The sequence below is a fragment of the Malus sylvestris genome, chromosome 7, assembly GCF_916048215.2.
Source record: "Malus sylvestris chromosome 7, drMalSylv7.2, whole genome shotgun sequence".
NCBI lineage: Eukaryota > Viridiplantae > Streptophyta > Magnoliopsida > Rosales > Rosaceae > Malus > Malus sylvestris.
Window position 1 is genome coordinate 33,113,973 of NC_062266.1, and position 23,130 is coordinate 33,137,102.

The following is a 23,130-nucleotide window of genomic DNA, read 5'->3' on the forward strand; positions in this document are numbered from 1 at the left end:
TATTCAAAACGACCATATTGTACAAAGCTTTTTAAATAACCTTTATTTCTCATTTCGATTTCATTACATCAACTGAAAGAACTTACAACTTCTTGCAAGACTCTGTAAAGCCAAATGGGGCCTCTATATGAAATGAAGAAGAAAAGGTACATCTGTAAAATTCGGCATCGTTTCAAGAAAGTACAGGGGGCCGGCTCCCATCAATGGCGGCTCAAGGAAAAAAACAGCGGCAAGTATGCTCCTCATAAACAACCACAAAAGAGAACATAAGCTCAAGGCAACGAGGAAAACTATGCTCCCAATTGTGGGCTCTTCCTCTTCTTTTTCTTGATATATGTTCGTTTGCTTTCTTCGACATGGAAGATGCCCACAGAACGAAAATTGCGTTTGGTGATGGAAAAAACAAACAAATGTACTCACATGCCGTCAACACCAAAAACACTGCTCTCTTCTAAGCTTCTGCAGCAGCAAACCTCGTCGGTAGCATCTGTTCCAATCACTCAAGCTGCTGCAGATTCGGATTAAATAGTGCTCTCTCGTAGATCACTATCTCCTGTCCAAACCTGCAAATCACCCGGTAACTCTCAGTCTAACCAAATCTTCACTCAATCTAGTTGCACACTCACTCACTCAATCACTCTCAATATCAGAGGATGTATTGGGACATACTTTTATATCTACGTGCAGAGCCATTGCCGTTTATATCTATTGGTGCAAGTTTCCTCTCTTGGCCCAAGGATAAAATTTCCTGCATCCTTTCTGGCCAATCTGAATTTAATCTTCGTGCAAAATCCTCCACTTCCCTACATAAAGCATAAACATAAAGGAATATAAGAAACAAACAGTCTTTGCAATAATCATAAAATATCTGTAGATTCTACCGAGTAACCATGGAAGGGGATATTTAACAGGGGTAAAGAAAAATTTCCATGCATGCTGAGACAAGGGTCAGCATAATTCATATAAACAGTTAAATATTAGTGTGATCATTCTAATATGATTGAATAATATACTTTATAAAAACAGAAGATTGATTCATCATCACAAACTAAATGGACATTGTTGTTACCTGTCAAGTTCTTCCTTCATGGCAGGATCTAAATCGTCATCCAAATCACCATCATCAAAGTCAAGCTTTGGTGAAAAGGTAACAGACGTAGAATCTTGCAACTTTGAAGAACTGGGAGACGGAGACTCAACATTGATAGTGTCACCATCTTGGGAAGCAGAAGAAAGCGCATCCAAATCCTAGAAATGTAGATAACGGCAAAGAGAAATCACAAACAAGTTTTGATACATGCAGGAAAATTCACAAGCATACTATACACACACACACACTTAAGTTTGGATAGGATGCTGTCTTGAGCAAGAGAAAGAAGTACTAACCTTGTTATGTCCATTTACATTGGTTGAAGAATCTTTTGGATGATCTTTTCTTCTTCGATTTTTCTTTTTATTCTTATTGGTCTTAATCCCCTTTGTTTCTGCAGAGTGTATCAGATTATGGTAAGTTTTGAGAGTAGATAAAGAATAACTAGATAGGTCTATCAAATACAACTTTCATATGACAAGCTATAGTACAGTACAGAAAAAAAAAACTTGAATGCTTCATTAAGTACCCATGATATGTGAATCTACTGACTGAATGACCTATCAAAAAGTATGTAAAACCAAAAAATATTGTGCTCCTTGTCCATGGAGATAAGATAGGGATGCCAATAACCTTCAACAGAGTGGTCCTAGCCGCGAAGCAAACTCACTTAACTAACAAGAACACAGGAAATTTTATCTCCTATGAATTTGAGAGCCAAACATACTATAACTTCAAACAGCAAAAAAGATGCAAAAGGTCAACAAATTAATAAATAAAATCGATGTGTAAGAAAAAAGGTAGAAAACCAGGATGAAGAGAGATAATTTCTGGATCATACCTCTGTTTCCACCATTTATAAATGTCAAGAGATCATCGACTGAACGCTCATCGATACGCTCTTCCTCAGCCTCAACACTCTGAAACAAAACAATAAACTTTCTATTCATGCGATCATATATGCACAGGTCTTAATGCTTCAAGCTTCCAACTACATAATTACATTTGTTTGCACTTTGCACAACTAAAATAATAAACATTGTGAAATATAAAATTACCACATATATCGCATTTAACATATGGTAAAGGCTTCAAACTCTTCAAGTAAAAGTAAGCACCTTCAGTTTCTCTCGCTCTTTTAATTCTTTCCTCTTTCTAGCATATAACCGGTTAAGGAGCCGGATACGTGGATCATCAGTTATGTTTCTCAGAGGTTCCAACTTCTCCTCCTGGATTGAACCATATATACATGAAAAACATGGATGGAAGGGAAAAAAAACAAACCAATAAATTTTGATAGTAACAAACCTCTGTGAGGTCATCAGGTAAATGAAATGTCTCGCGTATCTCCTCGGGTGATTTTCCTTCAATAATTCGAGCAAGCGCTCGGCTGGTGAGATCAACCAAAGGCTTCAACTGGAGGCTGTCAGCAGCGGACGTCAACTCACATAACTTTTTTGTATCCATTCGAATAAATTTCTCATCAAAAGTTTTGCGCTCCTACACATGATAACAATACTATCAAACACATAAATTACTTCTGACTTCACCATGTACATGATGTTGATGGATAAAAGGTAGCAATATTTTCTCCAAGTTTTCTACAATAGATTTTCACCGTTGATTGTTAATTGGAAAACAATATCATGTAAGAACAGAAAAAGAAACTACAAGTGTTAGAATTATATGTCAGACCTTATTAGAGCGACCAGGTACTTGATGAAACCGACAGTAGTCGAGTATTAAGCCCAAAATGGCAGGATTAACTCGTTGAGGAAGTGATATAGCATAGTTTTTGGAAGATCCCATTCCTGTTTGCAATATTTCTCGGCATATCATGGGACAAAACATGGCAACCTCTTCTTCTACTTGTTGGATTGAGCCATCAGCAGTTTGAAGCCAGATGTAAGATTTCATCTAATTGCACAAAACATAAGGAAATTCAGGTGGGAGTCAAAAGAGAAAAACAACTAATACTCCTATATCATCTTAGCTTGAACTACCACACATGCAACCCACAGAACCAATAACTCCAGGTGTAGCAGTCCTAGCCACTATCTTCTATTTAATTTCTACACTGCTTATTCCGACCACTATGCACCAGCCTTTGTCACCAAAGAAATTACAACTCTCCATTTACATTCCACCAAGAGTTTGTCTAGAAACAAACTAATTTATTTTACTATACCTATTCATTTCCCATCATACTCAAGTGACAAAGGACCCTTAAAGATACACATGCTGCTGAAATCATACAATGTGAAAACAAATGGAATGAAACTAAATAATCTAACTTGCCTAAATTACCATTTGTAATTCATCAGACAAGAAGTAGCATACCTCGGGTTTGACTACCGCCATGACACCTTCTGACATTTGACAGTGACACTGCAACTAACCTTCAGAAGAGGTGAACCAAAAACCACCTTTCACCTCCACTTCTAAACACAAGGAGTTACAGGGTAAATGGAACCTTTTCCTTATTCAAAACCTTGACTTGATTAACTAAGTACAAAATAGTTATCAGTGCTTCCCAAAATGATACGATCTTGAATCCCAACAAAATTTGTTTGAGCATTCTTATCTGGAGAGCTTTCTCAAATATTTTTCCTGTATTCAAAGTAAAACACAATAAGATTTGGGGAACAAACAAGATGATATCCTCAAATTCCAAGATTATCAGTAACTTCAATATTTTAACTTATAAAAGTTAACAGTGGTAAATGTAATTTGTAACAAGAAAAGGGGGAAGTATATTTTGGGGGGGGGGGGACTTCACTGGAGTATCTCAATATCTCTGTGTGCATAAATGGGAAAAAAAGAAGAGAAAAATGACAATACATGAGCAATATTGATGAGCACATAAATGGGAAAGAAAAAATAAGTTTCACACTAGCAGCACAAAGCTCAATACTCAATACCAGACGAAAGTATTAAAGATTGAATGATAAATACAATACAAAATAGCATTTAATATGCATAAACCAACATTCAGAACTCAATGTAGTACTCGGTCTGCCAAAAGAAATAAAGGGGCAGAATGCAGAAAGGAGACAACTTGGAAGCCAATCTACTGAGTTCTTCAATCTCCATGAACCAATAAGAAACAAGGACGAAAGGAGACGAGTGTAATGCAACCAATTGGTTAAGCAATTCAGCGAAAAAAAAAAAAAAAAAAAATTTTATAAACAGTTGGGTTAGCTGAACCCAATAAGAAGTGATAAACAAACTATGTCATATGGTTGCCAGGAAACCGAAAATCCGAATTCCAGGACACATACAAACGACAATTCAGATTATAAACCATGCCAAACGGTTTCCATTTCCCACCAAGGAAAAATCTTCAACTTCCATTGTTGATGATTCCACCTCACAACTAACAAAATCCTTATCAACAGTAGTATTTCTATATAAATTAAAATTAGGGTTTATTTATTAAAAAAAAATCAAACCATCAAAAAACAGTCAATCGATTAAATAATTATGAAATGGGAAAAATACAATTAGCCAAAGCTGCATGCATAAATCAATACCATATGAAAATTTTCAATTGGAGAAAGAGCGGTGAGCGTACCTCAAATACGAGCTGAAATGCATGGAAAATTTGGGAGGGAAATTTGGAGCGGTGGGAAAATTGGGGATGGGAAAACTGGGGAGGGAGCTAGGGTTTCCGAAAGGCAAGGCTTTCTATCTCTGTTCTGTTCTCTCTGTATCTTCCTTTTCCTCCTGTGTCATTTCTCTTCCAGCTATCAGGATTTGGAGTCCGTGTGCGGTTGTTTCCGGCACGTGACTCTATCGAAGAAGGAGGTGCCCTCGCACGTGCTGGTAGTTAGGGTTTCGGACTTTTGGATTGGAGGAGGGGATGGGCCCGGCATTTGGGCGGGTCGGGTTGTGAGATGCCCAGTATCACGTGGGTTGGGTGAGGGTTTGGTGAAATAGGCCACGCCCACAGTGATTTTTCTCCTCATTTGTTTTATTTTCATGGACTCTTCACCTTTATCGTATATTTTAAGGAAAATTAACAAACAATTTAAAAAAAAATTAGTTTTAATTAAAAAGAACAAATAAAGGTGTAGTGAATAGTACCAAGAAAGGTAAAAATATGATTTTTTGTTAAAAATGAACAGTACTAGAATTGTTTCGTTAAAACTTCCTATATTTTATGCAAGGCACTGATTTTAGGTCGGCTTGGATCATAAACAAGCATTTCAATTCCAACTTAAAAGGTTTTGAAATCAAATTATAGTTCTAACTTTTAAAAAAAATCAAAATCAATTTTATCTCATAATTTTTGAAACATAATTCGAATCTCCTATATTTTTGCAAGAAAGAATCAAATTTCTATATACCCACCATCCAATTACTGAATTATTTTTCTAAATTTTTGCGATATTATGATTATATGTACTCTTTGCTTTTAATATATAATAGTATGATTAAAACACATAATATGAAATCAAGAATGGAACTTTAACGAAAAACTTCTGGTACTGTTCACTTTAACGAAAAACCACATTTTTATTCTAAAAAGTCAATTCTGGTACTATTCACTTTACCATTTATTTTGTCTTTATCGTTAAAACTCAAAGTTTTCAAACATGTTCATTAGTTTCCCTAATAAAGAATCCCAACATGCTAAAAATATTACAATACCAAACAATTTCAGCAAGCTATGTCAATAACTAGAAACAGTGTACAAAACGGTAGAGTTTGCTCAAAAAAATTAAATCCAAATTAAAAGATAAACCCAAATAAGTCAAATCGTGAACAACAAATTAGTGGATAAAATGATGATAGTTTTGCTAATTAAATTGACCTTTCCAAACTGTGTGTCCAAAAATTAGACACGAAAGACAAAACGGGCTAAAGAGGCTCCACCGAGGCACCCACCACCAAAGCAATGAAAAGAACTCTTCACCAAAAACTGTCACTAAAACCACACTTGAAGACTTTCCCATCTCTTTGCGTGCAGAAGGGGAGAGAGAGAGAGAAGAAGAAGACGATGTGGTTCTTCAGAACAAAAGGGCCATCTGGGTTCTCATCATCTTCCACAGCAGAGGAAGTTACTGAAGGGATTGATGCCACTGGTCTCACCGCCATTGTTACAGGTGAGGGAACTTCCATTTGCCGCTTCTTTCTTTAAGTTTGATATACAGATGGTATACTTTCTTCAACTATTGTTCCTTGTTCTTATGGGAACATGCTCTTTGGTTCTGCATATTGATGTTGCAGGAGCATCTAGTGGTATTGGCACCGAAACCGCGCGCGTTCTTGCACTGCGTGGCGCCCATGTGGTTATGGCAGTGAGGAACATGGCTGCCGGTAAAGATGCAAGAGAACAAATAGTGAAGGCAGTCCCCACTGCCAAAGTTGATGCCATGGAACTGGATCTCAGTTCGTTATCATCCGTTAGGAAATTCGCATCGGATTTCAATTCCTCCGGTCTTCCTCTTAACATCCTAATGTAAGAAATGGACAGAAGCTGTACAAGTTCTTGAAGAGGCTTAGTTCATAAAATCAACCTCAAGTAATAATACTTGTCTTTTCTTAAGTAACAATGCAGGAGTTATGGGAACCCCTTTCACGCTTTCGAAGGACAAGATCGAACTTCAGTTCGCCACAAACCACGCAGGTATGTCGCATTTGTTACTCTGTAAAACTGACAGCTTGAAGTACAAACAACAACAACGACAACAACCAACCCTTATGGTACTAAGTAGGGTTGGCTGTATGAATCCTAGAACACCATTGACAATTTAAAAAGTATTGTTGGTTAAGCTGTTCTAATTGACTGAATGTTTCATCTAGTTTAATCTGTAGCCAATCTAGTTTTAGTCCTTTTATCTCTCGGTGTCGGAGTATATGCATCAATAAACTCAGCTAACCTTTCATCCTTCTTTGATTCGGGAGAGTTGATTTGTATCTATTTGGTTATTTTCCTGATTTTTCAGGTCATTTTCTTTTGACAAATCTTTTGTTGGATACTATGAAGAAAACAGCACGCAAAAGCGGCAAAGAAGGGAGAATAGTAAATGTGTCCTCAGAAGCTCACCGCAACCCGTATCCTGAAGGAATTCGTTTTGATAAAATTAACGACCAAGCAGGGTAACATTGAGATAATTCTTAGTTTTTAGATATTTAGATTGTATTATATATTTGTTAGCGCATGAGTCACACATAGGATTTTGATTAAAAGCGGGTGGAGCTTAAGCAAGAAAGTTTGGAATTGGATTCTGATGCCATATCAGTACTTCTGCACAAGTTAGTCACGTAGTATATTTGGTTTCGGTGTGCTTCCTTCGTTATAGCATATGCTGAATGGAGGGAGATTGATACAAGTCCAATCCGATTTTGTGACTGCCCATCTGCAGGTACAGCAGCTTTCGTGCATATGGCCAATCAAAGCTTGCTAACATTTTGCATGCTAATGAGCTTGCAAGACGCTTAAAGGTAATCCGCAACGTTAAATCAGCAGAATCGTGATTCTGAAAATACGCCTGTACTTTTATATGTAGAGATAAACACACATTACCTTGTTTTTTTTATGTTTATGGCAGTCATGGTGTGTTGAGTGAACTCTGTTGTTTGTGATTGTCCAACAGGAAGAAGGAGCTGATATTACTGCAAACTCGCTTCACCCTGGTGCAATTGTTACCAATCTGTTTCGTTATTACAGCATTATTAACGGTAAATCACTTCACAAACCCAACTATGTTAGTCTTATATAAATGTATTCTGATTTAAACTGCATACTATCGCTTGTTGAGGAGGCTTTGTATTCAGTGTATGTTTAAAGTTTAAACCGAACCAAATTTGACGTCAATCTACAAATCTCAAATTTACATATTCATTATCTACGTGCTTAGTTTCGGATAATCAGACGTTTGGCTTTCTGGTTTGATGCAGGGCTTGTTAACGTGCTTGGTAGAGCTGTGCTTAAAAATGTTCAGCAGGTAAGTTACGTCTGCTTGAACCTCTTGAGCAAACAACATACCAAGCGAATTTGAGTAATTCGAAATATGATGAACTTTCCAATATTAGCCGTTTAAACGTATAATGTAATGTTGATTATTAACTTCGTCGATTACAGGGAGCAGCAACGACGTGCTACGTGGCACTGCATCCACAAGTCAAGGGGGTGACCGGTGAATATTTCTCGGACTGTAACCTATCCAAGCCAAGGCCACAAGGTCAAGACGTGGAGATGGCAAAGAAACTATGGGATTTTAGCATGGATTTGACTAAATGATCTTCTCTAAAACTTAAAACTCTATATAAAGACTTAAGAAAGTGCCCTTTGCATTGTGTCGTTATAAGATTCATACAACCAACCCTATTTACAGGGATAATGCGTAGTGATGGTTGTTTGTTGTTGAATAATAGACTCCAAGAATGCTGTAACTTATAATTCAAAAGTTGAACAATATCCTTTCAAGCTGAATAATCTTTTTTTTCTGCTTTAAGCCTTGTCGTTTTGATTTGAGGTTGCTTTTCGTTTGATTTCTAGAATCGAGTTTGGAAATTTCATCGTCGAAACAAAATTATGTTGTTCGTGTGCTTATCGATTGACTGATGACAAATTATATGAAACCCCGTCCCAAATTATGTATTTTGTCATTTTAATGGAATTATGAAATGACATTTTTGCCCCTTATCCTCCTACCCTATCCAGATTGCCCTTCTCTTTTTTAGATTTTTTTTTGTCATTATTTTATCACTCTTCCCCTCTCTCTGCTTGCCATGTGGCACCAGCCCCCCCCATCCCTTATATCGTTCTTTATTCTCTCCCCCGAGCTCTTTCTCAACTCACTCTCCTTCTCTCTCGGACATATCTCCTTCTCCCTTCTCGACGACACACACACCCACCCGCACACCCAAAGAACCACGACACCACCACCACCATCGAGTGGACCTTCTCTCTCTCTCCTTCGTCTCTACGAAGCACCGAGACACCTAAAGGCCACCCAAACCTCTCCGGCGAGCCCTATGGCTTTTGAGTTAAAATCCGACCAACTTCGGCCACCTCACGACGTGATATAGGTACAAAACTCTTCCTCTCGTCCTACACTTCAATTTGGTACCTAGATTGCACCCTAGGATTGAGAATCGGATTTGAACAGAGCTTAAGAAGCTCCGGCTTCCTTTTTCGTCGAAACCTGGTCAAACGACCTAAACCCAGCAACCCAAGTCTTTTGGCCCAAACCTTTTAACCCAAAGCCTAAGGGTTTCGGCCCACTGAGCAACCAAACCCAACCCATTAAAATCCTCAAACCCGGTGACTTGAGCCGAGCTTTCAAGCCCAAAGCCTATTAGAACCCCAGCCCAAATCCTTTTGAGCCTTGGGCCGTGTAGAACTTGGGCCTTTGGCCCATTATACCCTTGGCCCAAACTATTTTGACCTAAGCCCAAAGCTCAGGCCCAAACCCAACAAACCCTAGGGCCAAACCTAACTAACCCAGACACCAGGCCGCGCGTGAGGGTGCGTGTAGGCGCATGTGAAGGGATGCCGGTGTTGGCACATAAAGCACACGCGTCGTTGTGGACGTCGCCGTCCGTGGCGGCACCAGTGACTTTTCCAACCAACTTTCCAATGGCACATGGCCGCCAGAGTCGCCACCTTGCGACAACACGTGGGGGTACCCAAGATCCCCTTTATGTTTTTCGACGTCCTGAATCTGTTTATGACGTTCGTTTTCCGAAATTCAATTGTTAGTTTTATTAATTGGACCCTTTATGTGCTTAGGTGCGATGATTAGCGGCGATTCCGTCATTCCTATTTCGCATGGCTCTTCTGTGACAGAGTATCTGTTAGTGGACCCCTTCTAAAATGCATGATTTTACTATTAGAAATGCATACATGAAAATCATGATTTAATAGTTATGTTTTATGAAACGTTTATGAGTAAATTGGTTTTACACTTTATGAGATATCATGCTTTACTGAGAATATTTTGGAATACCATACTTTATCGAATTTACACTCTTTGTAGTATATATGTTGGATGACTATACACTATGAAGATGTTTTGAGATATGATGTTTGAGCTACTGAGCTCCATTGAGATATATACTTATGTTGGAAAGATTATATTCAATGTTTTTGCGCTTATCTAGTGGTCATTGTTATGTCTACGGGCGATGATACTTATATTGTCTTCGGTCGGGTGATGTAGTGGCCTACGCGTCGAAAGATATTTATTTGGCCTATGGGTTGGGTGAGGTAGTGGCCTACAGGTCGGAAGATATTCATATATTTGGTCTACTGGTCGGGTGATGTAATGGCTTCGGTCGATTATAATACCGTTATTTAACACACTATATACGATATATGTTTTACAAAGGTTTTATGGCATGCTAGGGTTTTCAGAAGAAACCTATTACATATTATACTATTGAGTTTCCATAAAACTTTGGGGATTAGTACGTTGTTGAATAACTATTTTAGTATTATATATATCAACTTGATACCACATCATCCTCTCTGCTTTGACTTCACTTGTAAGAGCACCTTCCGCTTGTATTCTGAATTAGATGTATGCTATGAACATGTCATGCATTATCACTATCATTCAATTGACGGCTGAATACTATTATACTATCATTTTGTTTATACTTTGCACAACTCAGATGATAAACATTGTGAAATATAAAATTAACACATATATCGCATTTAACATATGGGAAAGGCTTCAAACTCGTCAAGTAAAAGTAAGCAACTTCAGTTTCTCTCGCTCTTTTAATTCTTTCCTCTTTCTAGCATATAACCGGTTAAGGAGCCGGATACGTGGATCCTCAGTTATGTTTCTTAGAGGTACCAACTTCTCCTCCTGGATTCAACCATATATACATGAAAAACATGGATGGAAGGAAAAAAAAAAAAACTTCTGATAGTAAAAAAGCCTCTGTGAGGTCATCTGGTAAATGAAATGTCTGCGCATCTCCTCAGGTGTTTTTACTTCAATAATTCAAGCAAGTGCTCGGCTGGTGAGATCAACCAAAGGCTTCAACTGGAGGCTGTCAGCAGCGGACGTCAATTCACATAACTTTTTTGTATTCATTCGAATAAATTTCTCATCAAAAGTTTTGCGCTCCTATACATGATACTAATTCTATCAAACACATAAATTACTTCTGACTTCACCATGTACATGATGATGATGGATGAAAGACTATCAAAACCACCCTTTTTCGGCCACATAAAGGGTAGCAATATTTTCTCCAAGTTTTCTACATAAGATTTTCACCGTTGACTGTCAATTGGAAAATAATATCATGTAAGAACAGAAAAAGAAACTAAAAGTGTTAGAATTATATGTAAGACCTTATTAGAGCGAGCGGGTACTTGATGAAACCGACAGTAGTCGAGTATTAAGCCCAAATGGCAGGATTAACTCGTTGAGGAAGTGATATAGTATGGTTTTTGGAAGATCCCATTCCTGTTTGCAATATTTCTCGGCATATCATGGGACAAAACATGGCAACCTCTTCTTCTACTTGTTGGATGGAGGCATCAGCAGTTTGAAGCCAGATGTAAGATTTCATCTAATTGCACAAAACATAAGGAAATTCATGAGGGAGTCAAAAGAGAAACACAACGGATACTTCTATATCATCTTTGCTTGAACTACCACACATGCAACCCACAGAACCTAATTCTTTTACTATGCACTGCTTATTCTGACCACTATGCACCAGCCTTTGTAATGAAATTACAACTCTCCATTTACATTCCACCAAGAGTTTGTCTAGAAACAAACTAATTCTTTTAGTATACCTATTCATTTCCCACCATAGTCAAGTGACAAAGGACCCTTAAAGATATATATGCTGCTGAAATCATAGAATGTGAAAACAAATGGAATGAAACTGAATAATCTAACTTGCCTAAATTACCATTTGTAATTCATCAGACAATGAAGTAGCATACCTCAGGTTTGACTACCGCCATGACACCTTCTGACATTTGACAGTGATACCGCAACTAACTTTCAGAAGAGGTGAACCAAAAACCACCTTTTACCACCACTTCCAAACACAAGGAGTTACAGGGGAAATGGAACCTTTTCCTCATTCAAAAGCTTGACTTGATTAACTAAGTACAAAATAGTTATCAGTGCTTCCCAAAATGATACGATCTTGAATCCCAACAAAATTTGTATTAGAAGATGAGAGAAAATCGGTTACGGTGGTTTGGACATGTGCAAAGAAGGCCTACTGACGCTCCGATTAGAAGATGCGACTATGGGACAGAGGTTCAGGGCCGAAGGGGTAGAGGAAGACCTAGGAAAACTTTGGAAGAGACTCTAAGAAAAGACTTAGAGTACTTGGATCTAACGAAGGACATGACACAGGATCGAGCACAATGGCGTTCTAAGATTCATATAGCCGATCCCACTCAGTGACTCGGATTTTCCAAGTCTCCAACCGAGAAGTTTTCCTCACTCGGGAAATTAAGGGAACACTACCCCAACCTACATGCTCCACTCTGAAAGCTTCAACATACAAGCTTCAACAAAAGAAAATTCAAAGAACTTAGCGAAGAAGGCTTTGGTGTATTTAACACAATACGTTGAAATGAAGGAAAGCTTATTTATTGATATCCCCGATAAGCTACAAATATGTACATATACATGAGTCAAAATAAACACACAAGAGGGAGCCTTCACAAAGGTTGCTTAGGAGAAGTCTCAGCAGTCGGTAGAGCCCCAGAAAGAGAAGGCACCAGAGGGGGATCATTTGGAGCCTCAGTACTGGACAGAACCCTAGAAGGAGGAGGCATCAGAGGTTGATCATTTGGAGCTTCATTACGCGGTACAGCCCCAGAAGACGAAGGCAATAAATGCCTTTGGAACAAACCCACAAATCTCTGATGATCAAGTAAAACCTGACCATCAGTTTCCTTCATCTGGTCAAGCTTCCTCTTCATGTTTGTAGCATAGTCATGTGCGAGCCGGTGCAACTGTTTATTCTCATGCTTGAGCCCTCTAATCTCCTGTTTGAGACTCATAACTTCAGCCGCCAATGATTCAACTTGGCGGGTTCGAGCAAATAGGCGTTGGGCCATATTAGACACAGAACCTGCACACTGAACACTGAGAGCCAGCGAATCCTTAACAGCTAACTCATCAGACCGTTTGGAAAGTAGTCTGTTATCTTTGGGAGTGAGAAGGTTCCTGGCCACCACCGCAGCGGTCATATCATTCTTCATCACGGAATCCCCAACGGTAAGAGGACCAGTAGGGGAGACGAAGGATGGGCGCCATATGTTGTCTGGAGAAGGCGGGGCTGCCTCTTCAACAAGGTTCAAGTCAAAACGACGGTCAGAGGGGTCAGACATTTTCAAAGGTGTTGAAGAGAGAAGAGGTCGGACAAATCAAGATCTTAGAAGTGCAATAATGAAGCTTCTACTGGTGGAGATTCAAGTGTGATTTGAAACTTAATGCCAGCCCCTATAAAAATCTGCACTCGACGGAGCTTCAGAAATCGAAGAGGAGCCTGCTCAGAAATCGAAGAGGCGTTTGCTTTCTCAAAAGCTGGGCTGCTTAGAGATCACGAGGGTTGATCTCAGAAATCGAAGAGGCGTTTGCTTTCTCAAAAGTTGGGCTGCTCAAAGACCACGAAGGCCGATCTCAGAAATCGAAGATGCGCTCGCTTTCTCAAAAGCTGGGCTCCCCAGAGACCACGAGGGCCGCTCTCAGAAATCGAAGAGGCACCTACTTTTCCAGCATTGTCAGCACCTGTCACACGCACACTCAGCTTTGCGGAAATTATGGGCATTCTGTCAAAGACTTCTGGTGAAGTAGAAAACACATGAATCTTACTGTTCAATCACCCACTTCCCACACGCAACAATAGCTCATGGGTACCACAGATAACTTTGCCAAAGTTCTCTGCCAAAGTTGATCACGTGAAGCTTGCAGCTCCCACTACATCGCTCTGACCAAGAAGGGTAAAAGAATAGCAAAGAAACAACACTAACAAAGTTTAGACCCATAAATTTTGAAGGTCTAGCTACCATATTATTACCCACAAGGGTAAAGGAACAGTACCACTGCTGGATAATTGGAAAGTCCCTGCGTGTCAACCTCTGTGCTTCGTGGCAAGGTAGACTAGCAAACATGCCCAACCTTTACTCACATTCGAGAAAACACTCCCAATAAGATTGCTTGCTCCAAAAATCGAAGAGGCACCGTCCTCCGAATCTCGAGAGCCAGACTCCCAACATGACTACTTTCTTAAAAATCGAAGAGAGGGTAAAGGAACAGTACCATTGCTGGATAATTGGAAAGTCCCTGTGTGTCAACCTCTGTGCTTCGTGGCAAGGTAGACTAGCAAACATGCCCAACCTTTACTCACATTTGAGAAAACACTCCCAACAAGATTGCTTGCTCCAAAATCGAAGAGGCACGCCAGACCCACATGATTGCTTTCTCAAAAATCGATGAGGCATCGTTCTCCGAATCAATCGAAGAGGCGCTCGCTTTCTCAAAAGCTGGGCTGCTCAGAGACCACGAGGGCTGATCTCAGAAATCGAAGAGGCACCTACTTTTCTAGCCTTGTCAGCACCTGTCACACGCACACTCAGCTTTGCAGAAATTATGGGCATTCTGTCGAAGACTTCTGGTGAAGTAGAAAGCACATGAATCTTACTGTTCAATCACCCACTTCCCACACGCAACAATAGCTCATGGGTACCACAGATAACTTTGCCAAAGTTCTCTGCCAAAGTTGAGCACGTGAAGCTTGCAGCTCCCACTACATCGCTCTGACCAAGAAAGGTAAAAGAATAGCAAAGAAACAGCACTAACAAAAGTTTAGACACATAAATTTTGAAGGTCTAGCTACCATATTATTACCCACAAGGGTAAAGGAACAGTACCACTGCTGGATAATTGGAAAGTCCCTGTGTGTCAACCTCTGTGCTTCGTGGCAAGGTAGACTAGCAAACATGCCCAACCTTTACTCACATTCGAGAAAACACTCCCAACAAGATTGCTTGCTCCAAAATCGAAGAGGCACCGTCCTCCGAATCTCGAGAGCCAGACTCCCAACATGACTACTTTCTCAAAATCGAAGAGAGGGTAAAGGAACAGTACCATTGCTGGATAATTGGAAAGTCCCTGTGTGTCAACCTTTGTGCTTCGTGGCAAGGTAGACTAGCAAACATGCCCAACCTTTACTCACATTCGAGACAACACTCCCAACAAGATTGCTTGCTCCAAAATCGAAGAGGCACCGCCCTCCGAATCCCGAGAGCCAGACTCCCAACATGATTACTTCCTCAAAAATCGAAGAGACACTGCTCTCCGAATCTCGAGAGTCAGACCCCCAACATGATTGCTTTCTCAAAAATCGAAGAGGCATCGTTCTCCGAATCTCGAGAGCCAGATACCACAGACCACCTTTTCAAAGTGCTCTGACAGAGTTAAAACATGTGAAACTGGCAGCTCCCACTACCGTGCTATGACCAAGCAGGGTAAAGGAATAGCATTACTACTTGTTGTTAGGGAGACTCCTATATATGTCGACCTCCATCCCCAACGGACAGGCAGACCTGCAAAAATGCTCAACCCTTCATCATATCTAAGAGGGCACTCCCAACGAAGCCTTTCAAAATATTTAGCTTTCTTTCCCCCCGATAATACCTCTGCAAACAAGCTATACTAGAGCAAGAATATCTCATATCATCAGGGTTAAAAGCAAGAGTATCCCATATCATGCTTTTTCCCTGTCTTTTCTTTTGGCCTTGTTTTTACCTGCAAGACAAGGAGAAAGAGAGCAATCAGTCAGCACTTGGAATCAAGCTTCCAGCCAGGAACCCCTTACCTGATTACTTACCTGGCATTGCTCTCGAGTACTCATCTTCAACATCTTATGTTTCCAGGGAAGATTCCGCATCTGCTTGAGGAACAGATAGGGCAAGTGCGAAGGATACAAGGAAGCATGTGGAGACAAGTGTAACAGCACACGTGCCGATACATCCATTACTCTGTCAAAAGCAAAAGTATCCCATATCAGCAGGGTGGAACGTACTCTAGATTTGATGGACTTGTTTTGACCCTCAAATTCTTTAGTCGGCCTTAATACTCTGGAGGAAACCAGAAAACCCTCCAGCTCAGTTCAAGAATAAGCCTGTGGAAAGTTACTTCTTCAAAAGCAAAAGTATCTCATATCATCTCTTCTCATTTTTCTTCTCTTTATCCTTCATGTTGCTGCAAGATGGGGAGAAGGTGAACAATCAGTCGGAGCTCTGATTGCTTACCTTGTCTGTCACCTCTTTCAGCAGACCCCCTAACTCGGCGACTTGGGGGACTCCTACTACATGGTTTGTATCGCGCTTGACCAAGCCTGAAACTACAAGTAAGCTTCAAGTGAAATTGATACATTACCTTGTGCATCTCCACCAGTTAAAGATACCACCCCTGGATGGAGGAAGAGTACTTCCAGAGAAGATGCCACATCTACCTATGAGACAGATAAGGCAAGTCAAGACGACACCACACTCCGATACTTAGAAGTTTCGTGATTACGAGATCATTCTCCCACAATATTTCCTAATGTCATTTGTACTAAATCTTTCACTTGTACTCACTAAAGGAGAGCTTGAACCTATGTACTTGTGTAAACCCTTCACAATTAATGAGAACTCTTCTATTCCGTGGACGTAGCCAATCTGGGTGAACCACGTACATCTTGTGTTTGCTTTCCTATCTCTATTCATTTATATACTTATCCACACTAATGACCGGAGCAATCTAGCGAAGATCACAAAAAGCGACCGTTTTCGCTACCTAGGATCTATCTTGCAAGAGAACGGAGAATTAGATGGAGATCTCAACCATAGAATACGAGCTGGATGGAAAGAGTGCATCCGGCGTGTTGTGTGACCGTCGTAGGCTACTGAAGCTCAAGGGAAAATTTTATAGGACGACAATAAGGCCATCGATGTTGTATGGCACAAAATGTTGGGTGGTGAAGCATCAACACGTACACAAAATGGGTGTAGCGGAGATGAGGATGCTTCGTGGGAGGTGTGGGCACACGAGAAATGATAAGATTGGGAATGAGGATATCCGAGGTAAAGTAGGAGTAGCCGAAATTGTAGGAAAGATGAGAGAAAATCGGCTCCGGTGATTTGGACATGTGCAAAGAAGGCCGACTGACGCTCCGGTTCGAAGATGTGACTACGGGACAGAGGTCCAGGGCCGAAGGGGTAGAGGAAGACCTAGGAAAACTTTGGAAGAGACTCTAAGAAAAGACTTAGAGTACTTGGATCTAACGGAGGACATGACACAAAACCGAGCGCAATGGCGTTCTAGGATTCATATAGCCGACCCCACTTAGTGGGAAAAGGCTTTGTTGTTGTTGTTGTTGTTGTATTCTTATCTGGAGAGCTTTCTCAAATATTTTTCCTGTATTCAAAGTAAAACACAATAAGATATGGGGAGCAAACGAGATTATATCCTCAAATTCCATGACGACCTTTATCATTAACTTTAATATTTTAATTTAACTATAACAGTTAACAGTGGTAATTAAAATTTGTAACAAGAAAAAGGGTAAGTATATTTGTGGAGTACTTCACTGGAGTTTCTCAATATCTCTGTGAGCATAGAGGGGAAAGAAAGAAAAGAAAATATTACAATACATGAGCAATATTGATGAGCACATGGACAGGTTGTTACCTAAGGGAGGAGATCGGCTTGGACATGACAGTATATTCCAATTGTATTGGTTTTCACTTGTTCTTTTTCATTTTATACCCGTAGATTCTCATACAACATACAAGCTATGAACAGCCCATCTAGAACCATCTAGGGAGGTCGGGAAAGTTGAGAAAAAATAAGTTTCACGCTAGCAGCACAAAGCTCAATACTTAATACCAGACTAACATATTAAAGATTGAATGATAAATACAACACAAAATAGCTTTTAATATGCATAAACCAACATTCAGAACTCAATGTAGTATTCGGTCTGCCAAAAGAAATAAAGGGGCAGTATGCGGAAAGGAGACAACTTGGAAGCTAATCTATTGAGTTCTTCAATCTCCATGACCCAATAAGAAACAAGCACGAAAAGAGACGATTGTAATGCAACCAACTGGTTGAGCAATTCAACAAAAAAAAAAAAGAATCTCTTTATAAACAGTTGGGTTAGCTGAACCCAATAAGAAGTGATATAACAAACCATGTCAAATGGTTGCCAAGAAACCGAAAAGCCGAATTCCAGGACACATACAAACGACAATTCAGATTATAAAGCATGCCAAATGGTAGGAAGAACCTTCAACTTCCATTGTTGATGATTCCACCTCACAACTAACAAAATCCTTATCAACAGTAGTATTTCTATATAAATTAAATTTAGGGTTTATTTATATGAAAAAAATAAAAAAAACAATCCCATCAAAGAACTGTCAATCGATTAAACAATCCTGAATTGGGAAAAATACAATTAGCCACAGTCGCATGCATAAATCAATGCCATATGAAAAATTGTCAATTGGAGAACGAGCGGTGAGCGTACCTCAAACATGAGCTGAAATGCATGGAGAATTGGGAGGGAAATTGGGAGAGGTGGGAAATTTGGAGGTGGGAAAACTGGGGAGGGAGCTAGGGTTTCTATCTCTGTTCTGTTCTTTCTCTGTCTTCCTTTTCTTCCTGTATCATTTCCCTTCTTCCAGCTATCACGATTTGGAGTCTGTGTGCGGTTGTTTCCGGCACGTGACTCTAAGAAGGAGGCGCCCTCGCACGTGCTGGTAGTTAGGGTTTCAGACCTCTGGTGCCTTTTGGTACGCAGGACGGAACGAAACGGAGTGGGACGAGGCGTTCCGTCCCATGTTTGGTGCTCCTAAAACGGGTGGAACGCGCTGTTCCACGAGACGAATTTTGGGTGAATTTTCGTTCCGCCTTACCCCCTGGAACAACTCGTTCCACATTCGTAGAACACAAAATTAAATAGAATTTCACGGTATGATTTCTTGTATTACTTCTTTTGAAATATATACATGTACAATCATTATTCAACAAGGAAACAAATAATAAAGCTTATAAACAAACCTACCTAATAAAGGACTCCTACTATTTACATTCCTTTTTTCCTAATATTGACTCACGACTAACACTCCCCCTCAAGTTGGTGCATAGATATCACACATGCCCAACTTGACAAGTGAGTCATCAAACTTTCGACTACATACCGCATGAGTTAGAACATCTGCAAGTTGCTCCTCTGAATTCACAAATGGTATTGACACAATTTTCCTCTCAAGTTTCTCTTTAATAAAGTGTCGATCAACTTCCACATGTTTTGTCCTATCATGCTGTACCGGATTATCAGCTATATCTCTCGCTGACTTATTATCACAATATAGTCTCATGGTCTCCTTAGGCTTAAACCCAAGTCCCCCAAGAAGTTTTTGAAGCCAGAGAATCTCGCAAATGCCGTGAGCCATCCCTCTATACTCAGCCTCAGCTGAGGATCTAGACACCACCTTCTGTTTTTTACTTCGCCATGTAACCAAATTTCCTCCTACAAAAGTAAAGTATCCCAAAGTAGACCTTCTGTCACTCACACTTCCTGCCCAATCAGCATCTGTGAACCCCTCAACCCTCAAATGTTCGTGCTTCTGATATAAAACTCCTTTTCCAGGTGCAGACTTCAAATATGCTAAGATACGCATAACAGCAGCCATATGATCTTCACTCGGTGAATGCATAAATTGACTCACTAGACTCACTGCATAGGCAATATTTGGTCGTGTATGAGCCAAATAAATTAATCTCCCTACAAGTCTCTGATATCTCCCTTTATCAACTGATTTCGGATTCGAATCCAAACATAGATGATGTTTTTCAACAATAGGAGTATCTACTGGTTTACATCCCAGCATACTAGTTTCTTTTAACAAATCCAAAACATACTTACGTTGTGACAAGAAAATACCTTTCGAAGATCGAGCAACTTCAACTCCAAGAAAATACTTCAAATCCCCTAGGTTCTTCATTTCAAACTCAGCCGCAAGATTACCCTGCAACTTTGAAATCTCATCAAAATCATCTCCAGTGATGATCATGTCATCTACATAGATGATTAAGGCTGTCACTTTTCCCTGTCTTCGTTTAACAAACAATGTATGATCAGAATGACTCTGATAATACCCAATCTTTTTCATAACTTGAGTAAACCTATCAAACCACGCACGAGGTGATTGCTTAAGTCCATAAAGAGACTTACGCAACCGACAAACTCCGGTATTCCTACCAGCACTGTACCCAGGAGGAAAATCCATATATACTTCTTCCTCCAAGTTCCCATGGAGGAAAGCATTTTTCACATCAAACTGTTTTAATGGCCAGTCCATATTAGCAGCTAAAGATATCAAGACACGTACCGTATTCATCTTGGCAACCGGAGAGAACGTTTCTTGATAATCTACCCCATATGTTTGGGTGTATCCTTTAGCTACCAACCTTGCTTTGTACCTGTCTATCGATCCATCGGCTTTGTATTTGACAGTAAACACCCACCGACATCCCACTGGTTTTTTTCCTTCTGGTAAAGACGTCACCTCCCATGTATTATTCTTCTGTAATGCCAACATTTCCTCATCCATTGCTTTTGCCCACTTTGGATCCTTTAGAGGCTCATCCACACGGGTTGGTACTCGAATAGACTCCATATTGTCCACCAAGGTCTTGCGCTCTGGTGCAAGACCATTGCATGAGACATAGTTAGCTATTGGATACTTCACTTTACCTTCCGGAGAAAACCTGTCAGGTGGCACACCTCGATTTTGTCTCGGTGGCAGCTTATAAGTATTTACATCATTACTTGCACTAGTTACATAATCATCCACAATACTTACCTCAGGTATATCCAAAGAAGATTCATTGGGCAGCACTGTATAGCTAGAGAGAGAGGGGGTTACATCATCAAAATCGGCAAGCTGTTGCTGCGACTCCATACTGCTCTCGGCAGGTGGTTGCCGTGACTTCATACGGTTCTCGGCAAGTGACTGTAGTGGTTGTTCTGATGGTACTGCAACACTTGAAATCTCTGCTATAGTATCATTCTCCTGAGTCACAGCAGGTGTGATCTCTACCATAGTATTTCTGTCTAGATCCAACCATTCCAGATCACTACTAGTGCTCTCCCCCTGGTGATCTGAAGATGAAGATACGGGAGCATAAAACAACTCCGACTCAGAAAAGGTCACATCCATGGTAACATACATATGACGAGTCTCAGGGTGATAACATTTATACCCTTTTTGGTGAGAGGAGAAACCAACAAACACACATCGGAGAGCACATGGATCCAACTTAGTACGATGAATCTTTTGAATATGCACATACGCCACACACCCAAATACCCGAGGGGTGAGAGTATTAGTAGACACCACTGGAACATGTTGAGTGAGGACTTGAAGAGGGGTGCGAAAATCAACCACCCGAGAGGGCATACGATTAATCACATAGACAGCATAAGTGACAGCTTCAGGCCAAAAAACCTTAGGAACAGATGCTCTTAGAAGTAGAGCACGTGCCGTTTCTAAGATATGGCGATTTTTCCTTTCAGCCACCCCATTTTGTTGTGGAGTATGGGGACAAGTTGTTTCATGGAGAATGCCGTGATCACCAAGAAACGTCGACAACTCAAGATTAAGATACTCACCACCATTATCAGAACGGAGAACTTTAACCACATGCGAGTATTGTGTTCCAATCATCTGAGAAAAAGATCGAAATACCATACCAACATCACTTTTATTTTTTAACACATATAGCCACGTCATACGAGTGCAATCATCCACAAATGTAACAAACCACTTAATCCTAGAAGAAGTAACAACAGGAGAAGGTCCCCAAACATCAGAGTGCACAAGTTCAAATGGTAAAGCTCTTTTATTCATACTAGGAGGAAACGAAGCACGATGGCTTTTAGCAAGAATACATACTTCACAATGTAAGTCTGATTCATTTATTCCACTAAATAGACTAGGCAACATATGCCGTAAATACCCAAAAGATGCATGCCCTAACCGACGATGCAGCAACCACACTTCTTGTAAATTACTAGACTGGGACACTCGAACGACATTAGCTCTGCCAGGAACGACGTCGTCCACATAGTACAACCCCTCTCTCTTAGTGCCACGCCCAATTATCTCCTTGGTCTGAATATCCTGAAGTAGACAAAAGGACGGATACATTAGAACAACACAATCTAATTGTTCAGTAACCTGTGGTATGGATAATAACTGATGAGTTAAAGAAGGAACAAGCAAGCAATGATGTAAGGGAAGTGACGGGGTGAGATGCACGGTGCCTGCACCACACACGGGTGCCAAAGTACCATTGGCAGTTGTTATGTTTTTCATGTGAGATGTAGTCATGTATTGAAACATATTTTTATCATATGTCATATGATCCGTTGCCCCAGAGTCCAGAATCCAACCTGTATGGTCCTGAATTTCGGAGGCTAAGAGAACACGTCCCGAGATACCTGTGTTGGAAGATGAGTCACCCCGAGTACGAGTCAACAAATTTTGACTAGAGTCACTAGGGCTAGGCACGGCTTCCTGTACTGTTGGTGTAGCCGCAGCAAGGGAGGCACGGCCTCCACTGGACCCTACTGCTCCACGCTCCTTGGCACGCAATTTTTTCTTCAATTCTGGGAACCAATCAGGCACCCCATGCTTAGCAAAGCATGTATCCTCAGTATGACGAGTTTGTCCACAGAAAGTACACTTCAAATCATCTTTATTTTCTCGATTGAAGGGACGAGAATTTAAAGATTGATTCAAAGAATTACTAGGACGAGGATTACCAGCTGGCCGAGAGATCATGGCCATGGACGGCAACCCTCCTTGGTTGTTACTTCCACCCATCATAGTAGCATGGCGTTGAGCTTCACGCTGAACAACAGAAAACACCTCCTCAACCGATGGTAAGGGCTGAGTACGTAAAATATCACTACGCACTTTATCAAAGACATCATCCAAACCCGCCAAAAAAGCATACACACGATCAATT

The 23,130-nt window shown here is 40.4% G+C and overlaps 2 protein-coding genes and 1 pseudogene across 6 annotated transcripts in view; 1 reads left to right on the forward strand and 2 right to left on the reverse strand.

Moving 5' to 3' along the window:
• Positions 1-17: 17 nt before the first annotated feature.
• On the reverse strand, positions 18-18,782 carry LOC126629237 (SKP1-like protein 21). Of its 3 annotated transcripts, none has more exons than XM_050299203.1 (10): positions 18,620-18,782; positions 3,431-3,700; positions 2,786-3,007; positions 2,399-2,590; positions 2,209-2,319; positions 1,932-2,010; positions 1,387-1,484; positions 1,070-1,248; positions 670-803; positions 18-563 (listed from the first exon to the last, which is right to left on the reverse strand). In XM_050299203.1, the coding sequence occupies exons 2-10, from the start codon at positions 3,464-3,466 to the stop codon at positions 547-549; spliced, it is 1,068 nt and encodes a 355-aa protein (XP_050155160.1). In that variant the 5' UTR covers positions 3,467-3,700; positions 18,620-18,782; the 3' UTR covers positions 18-546. The 3 variants fall into 3 exon arrangements, with proteins under 3 accessions (XP_050155160.1, XP_050155161.1, XP_050155159.1); XM_050299204.1 differs by lacking the exon at positions 18,620-18,782 and adding an exon at positions 12,151-12,250 and having other exon boundaries at positions 3,431-3,563; XM_050299202.1 differs by lacking the exon at positions 18,620-18,782 and adding an exon at positions 4,665-4,863.
• LOC126629238 (short-chain dehydrogenase TIC 32, chloroplastic-like) overlaps positions 6,013-23,130 on the forward strand; it is a 48,477-nt gene continuing 31,359 nt past the window's right edge. Inside the window, exons 1-8 of one of the 3 annotated variants that reach the window (XM_050299205.1) lie at positions 6,016-6,198; positions 6,323-6,554; positions 6,643-6,722; positions 7,042-7,195; positions 7,462-7,540; positions 7,693-7,777; positions 7,997-8,043; positions 8,181-8,553. In XM_050299205.1, the coding sequence (XP_050155162.1) occupies positions 6,093-6,198; positions 6,323-6,554; positions 6,643-6,722; positions 7,042-7,195; positions 7,462-7,540; positions 7,693-7,777; positions 7,997-8,043; positions 8,181-8,339 (942 nt within the window). In that variant the 5' untranslated portion in view covers positions 6,016-6,092 and the 3' untranslated portion in view covers positions 8,340-8,553. Of the gene's footprint in view, positions 6,199-6,322; positions 6,555-6,642; positions 6,723-7,041; positions 7,196-7,461; positions 7,541-7,692; positions 7,778-7,996; positions 8,065-8,180; positions 8,554-23,130 lie in introns of those variants that run through there. The other 2 variants (XM_050299206.1, XM_050299209.1) reach the window with 2 other exon arrangements.
• On the reverse strand, positions 10,738-12,157 carry LOC126629245 (SKP1-like protein 21; annotated as a pseudogene).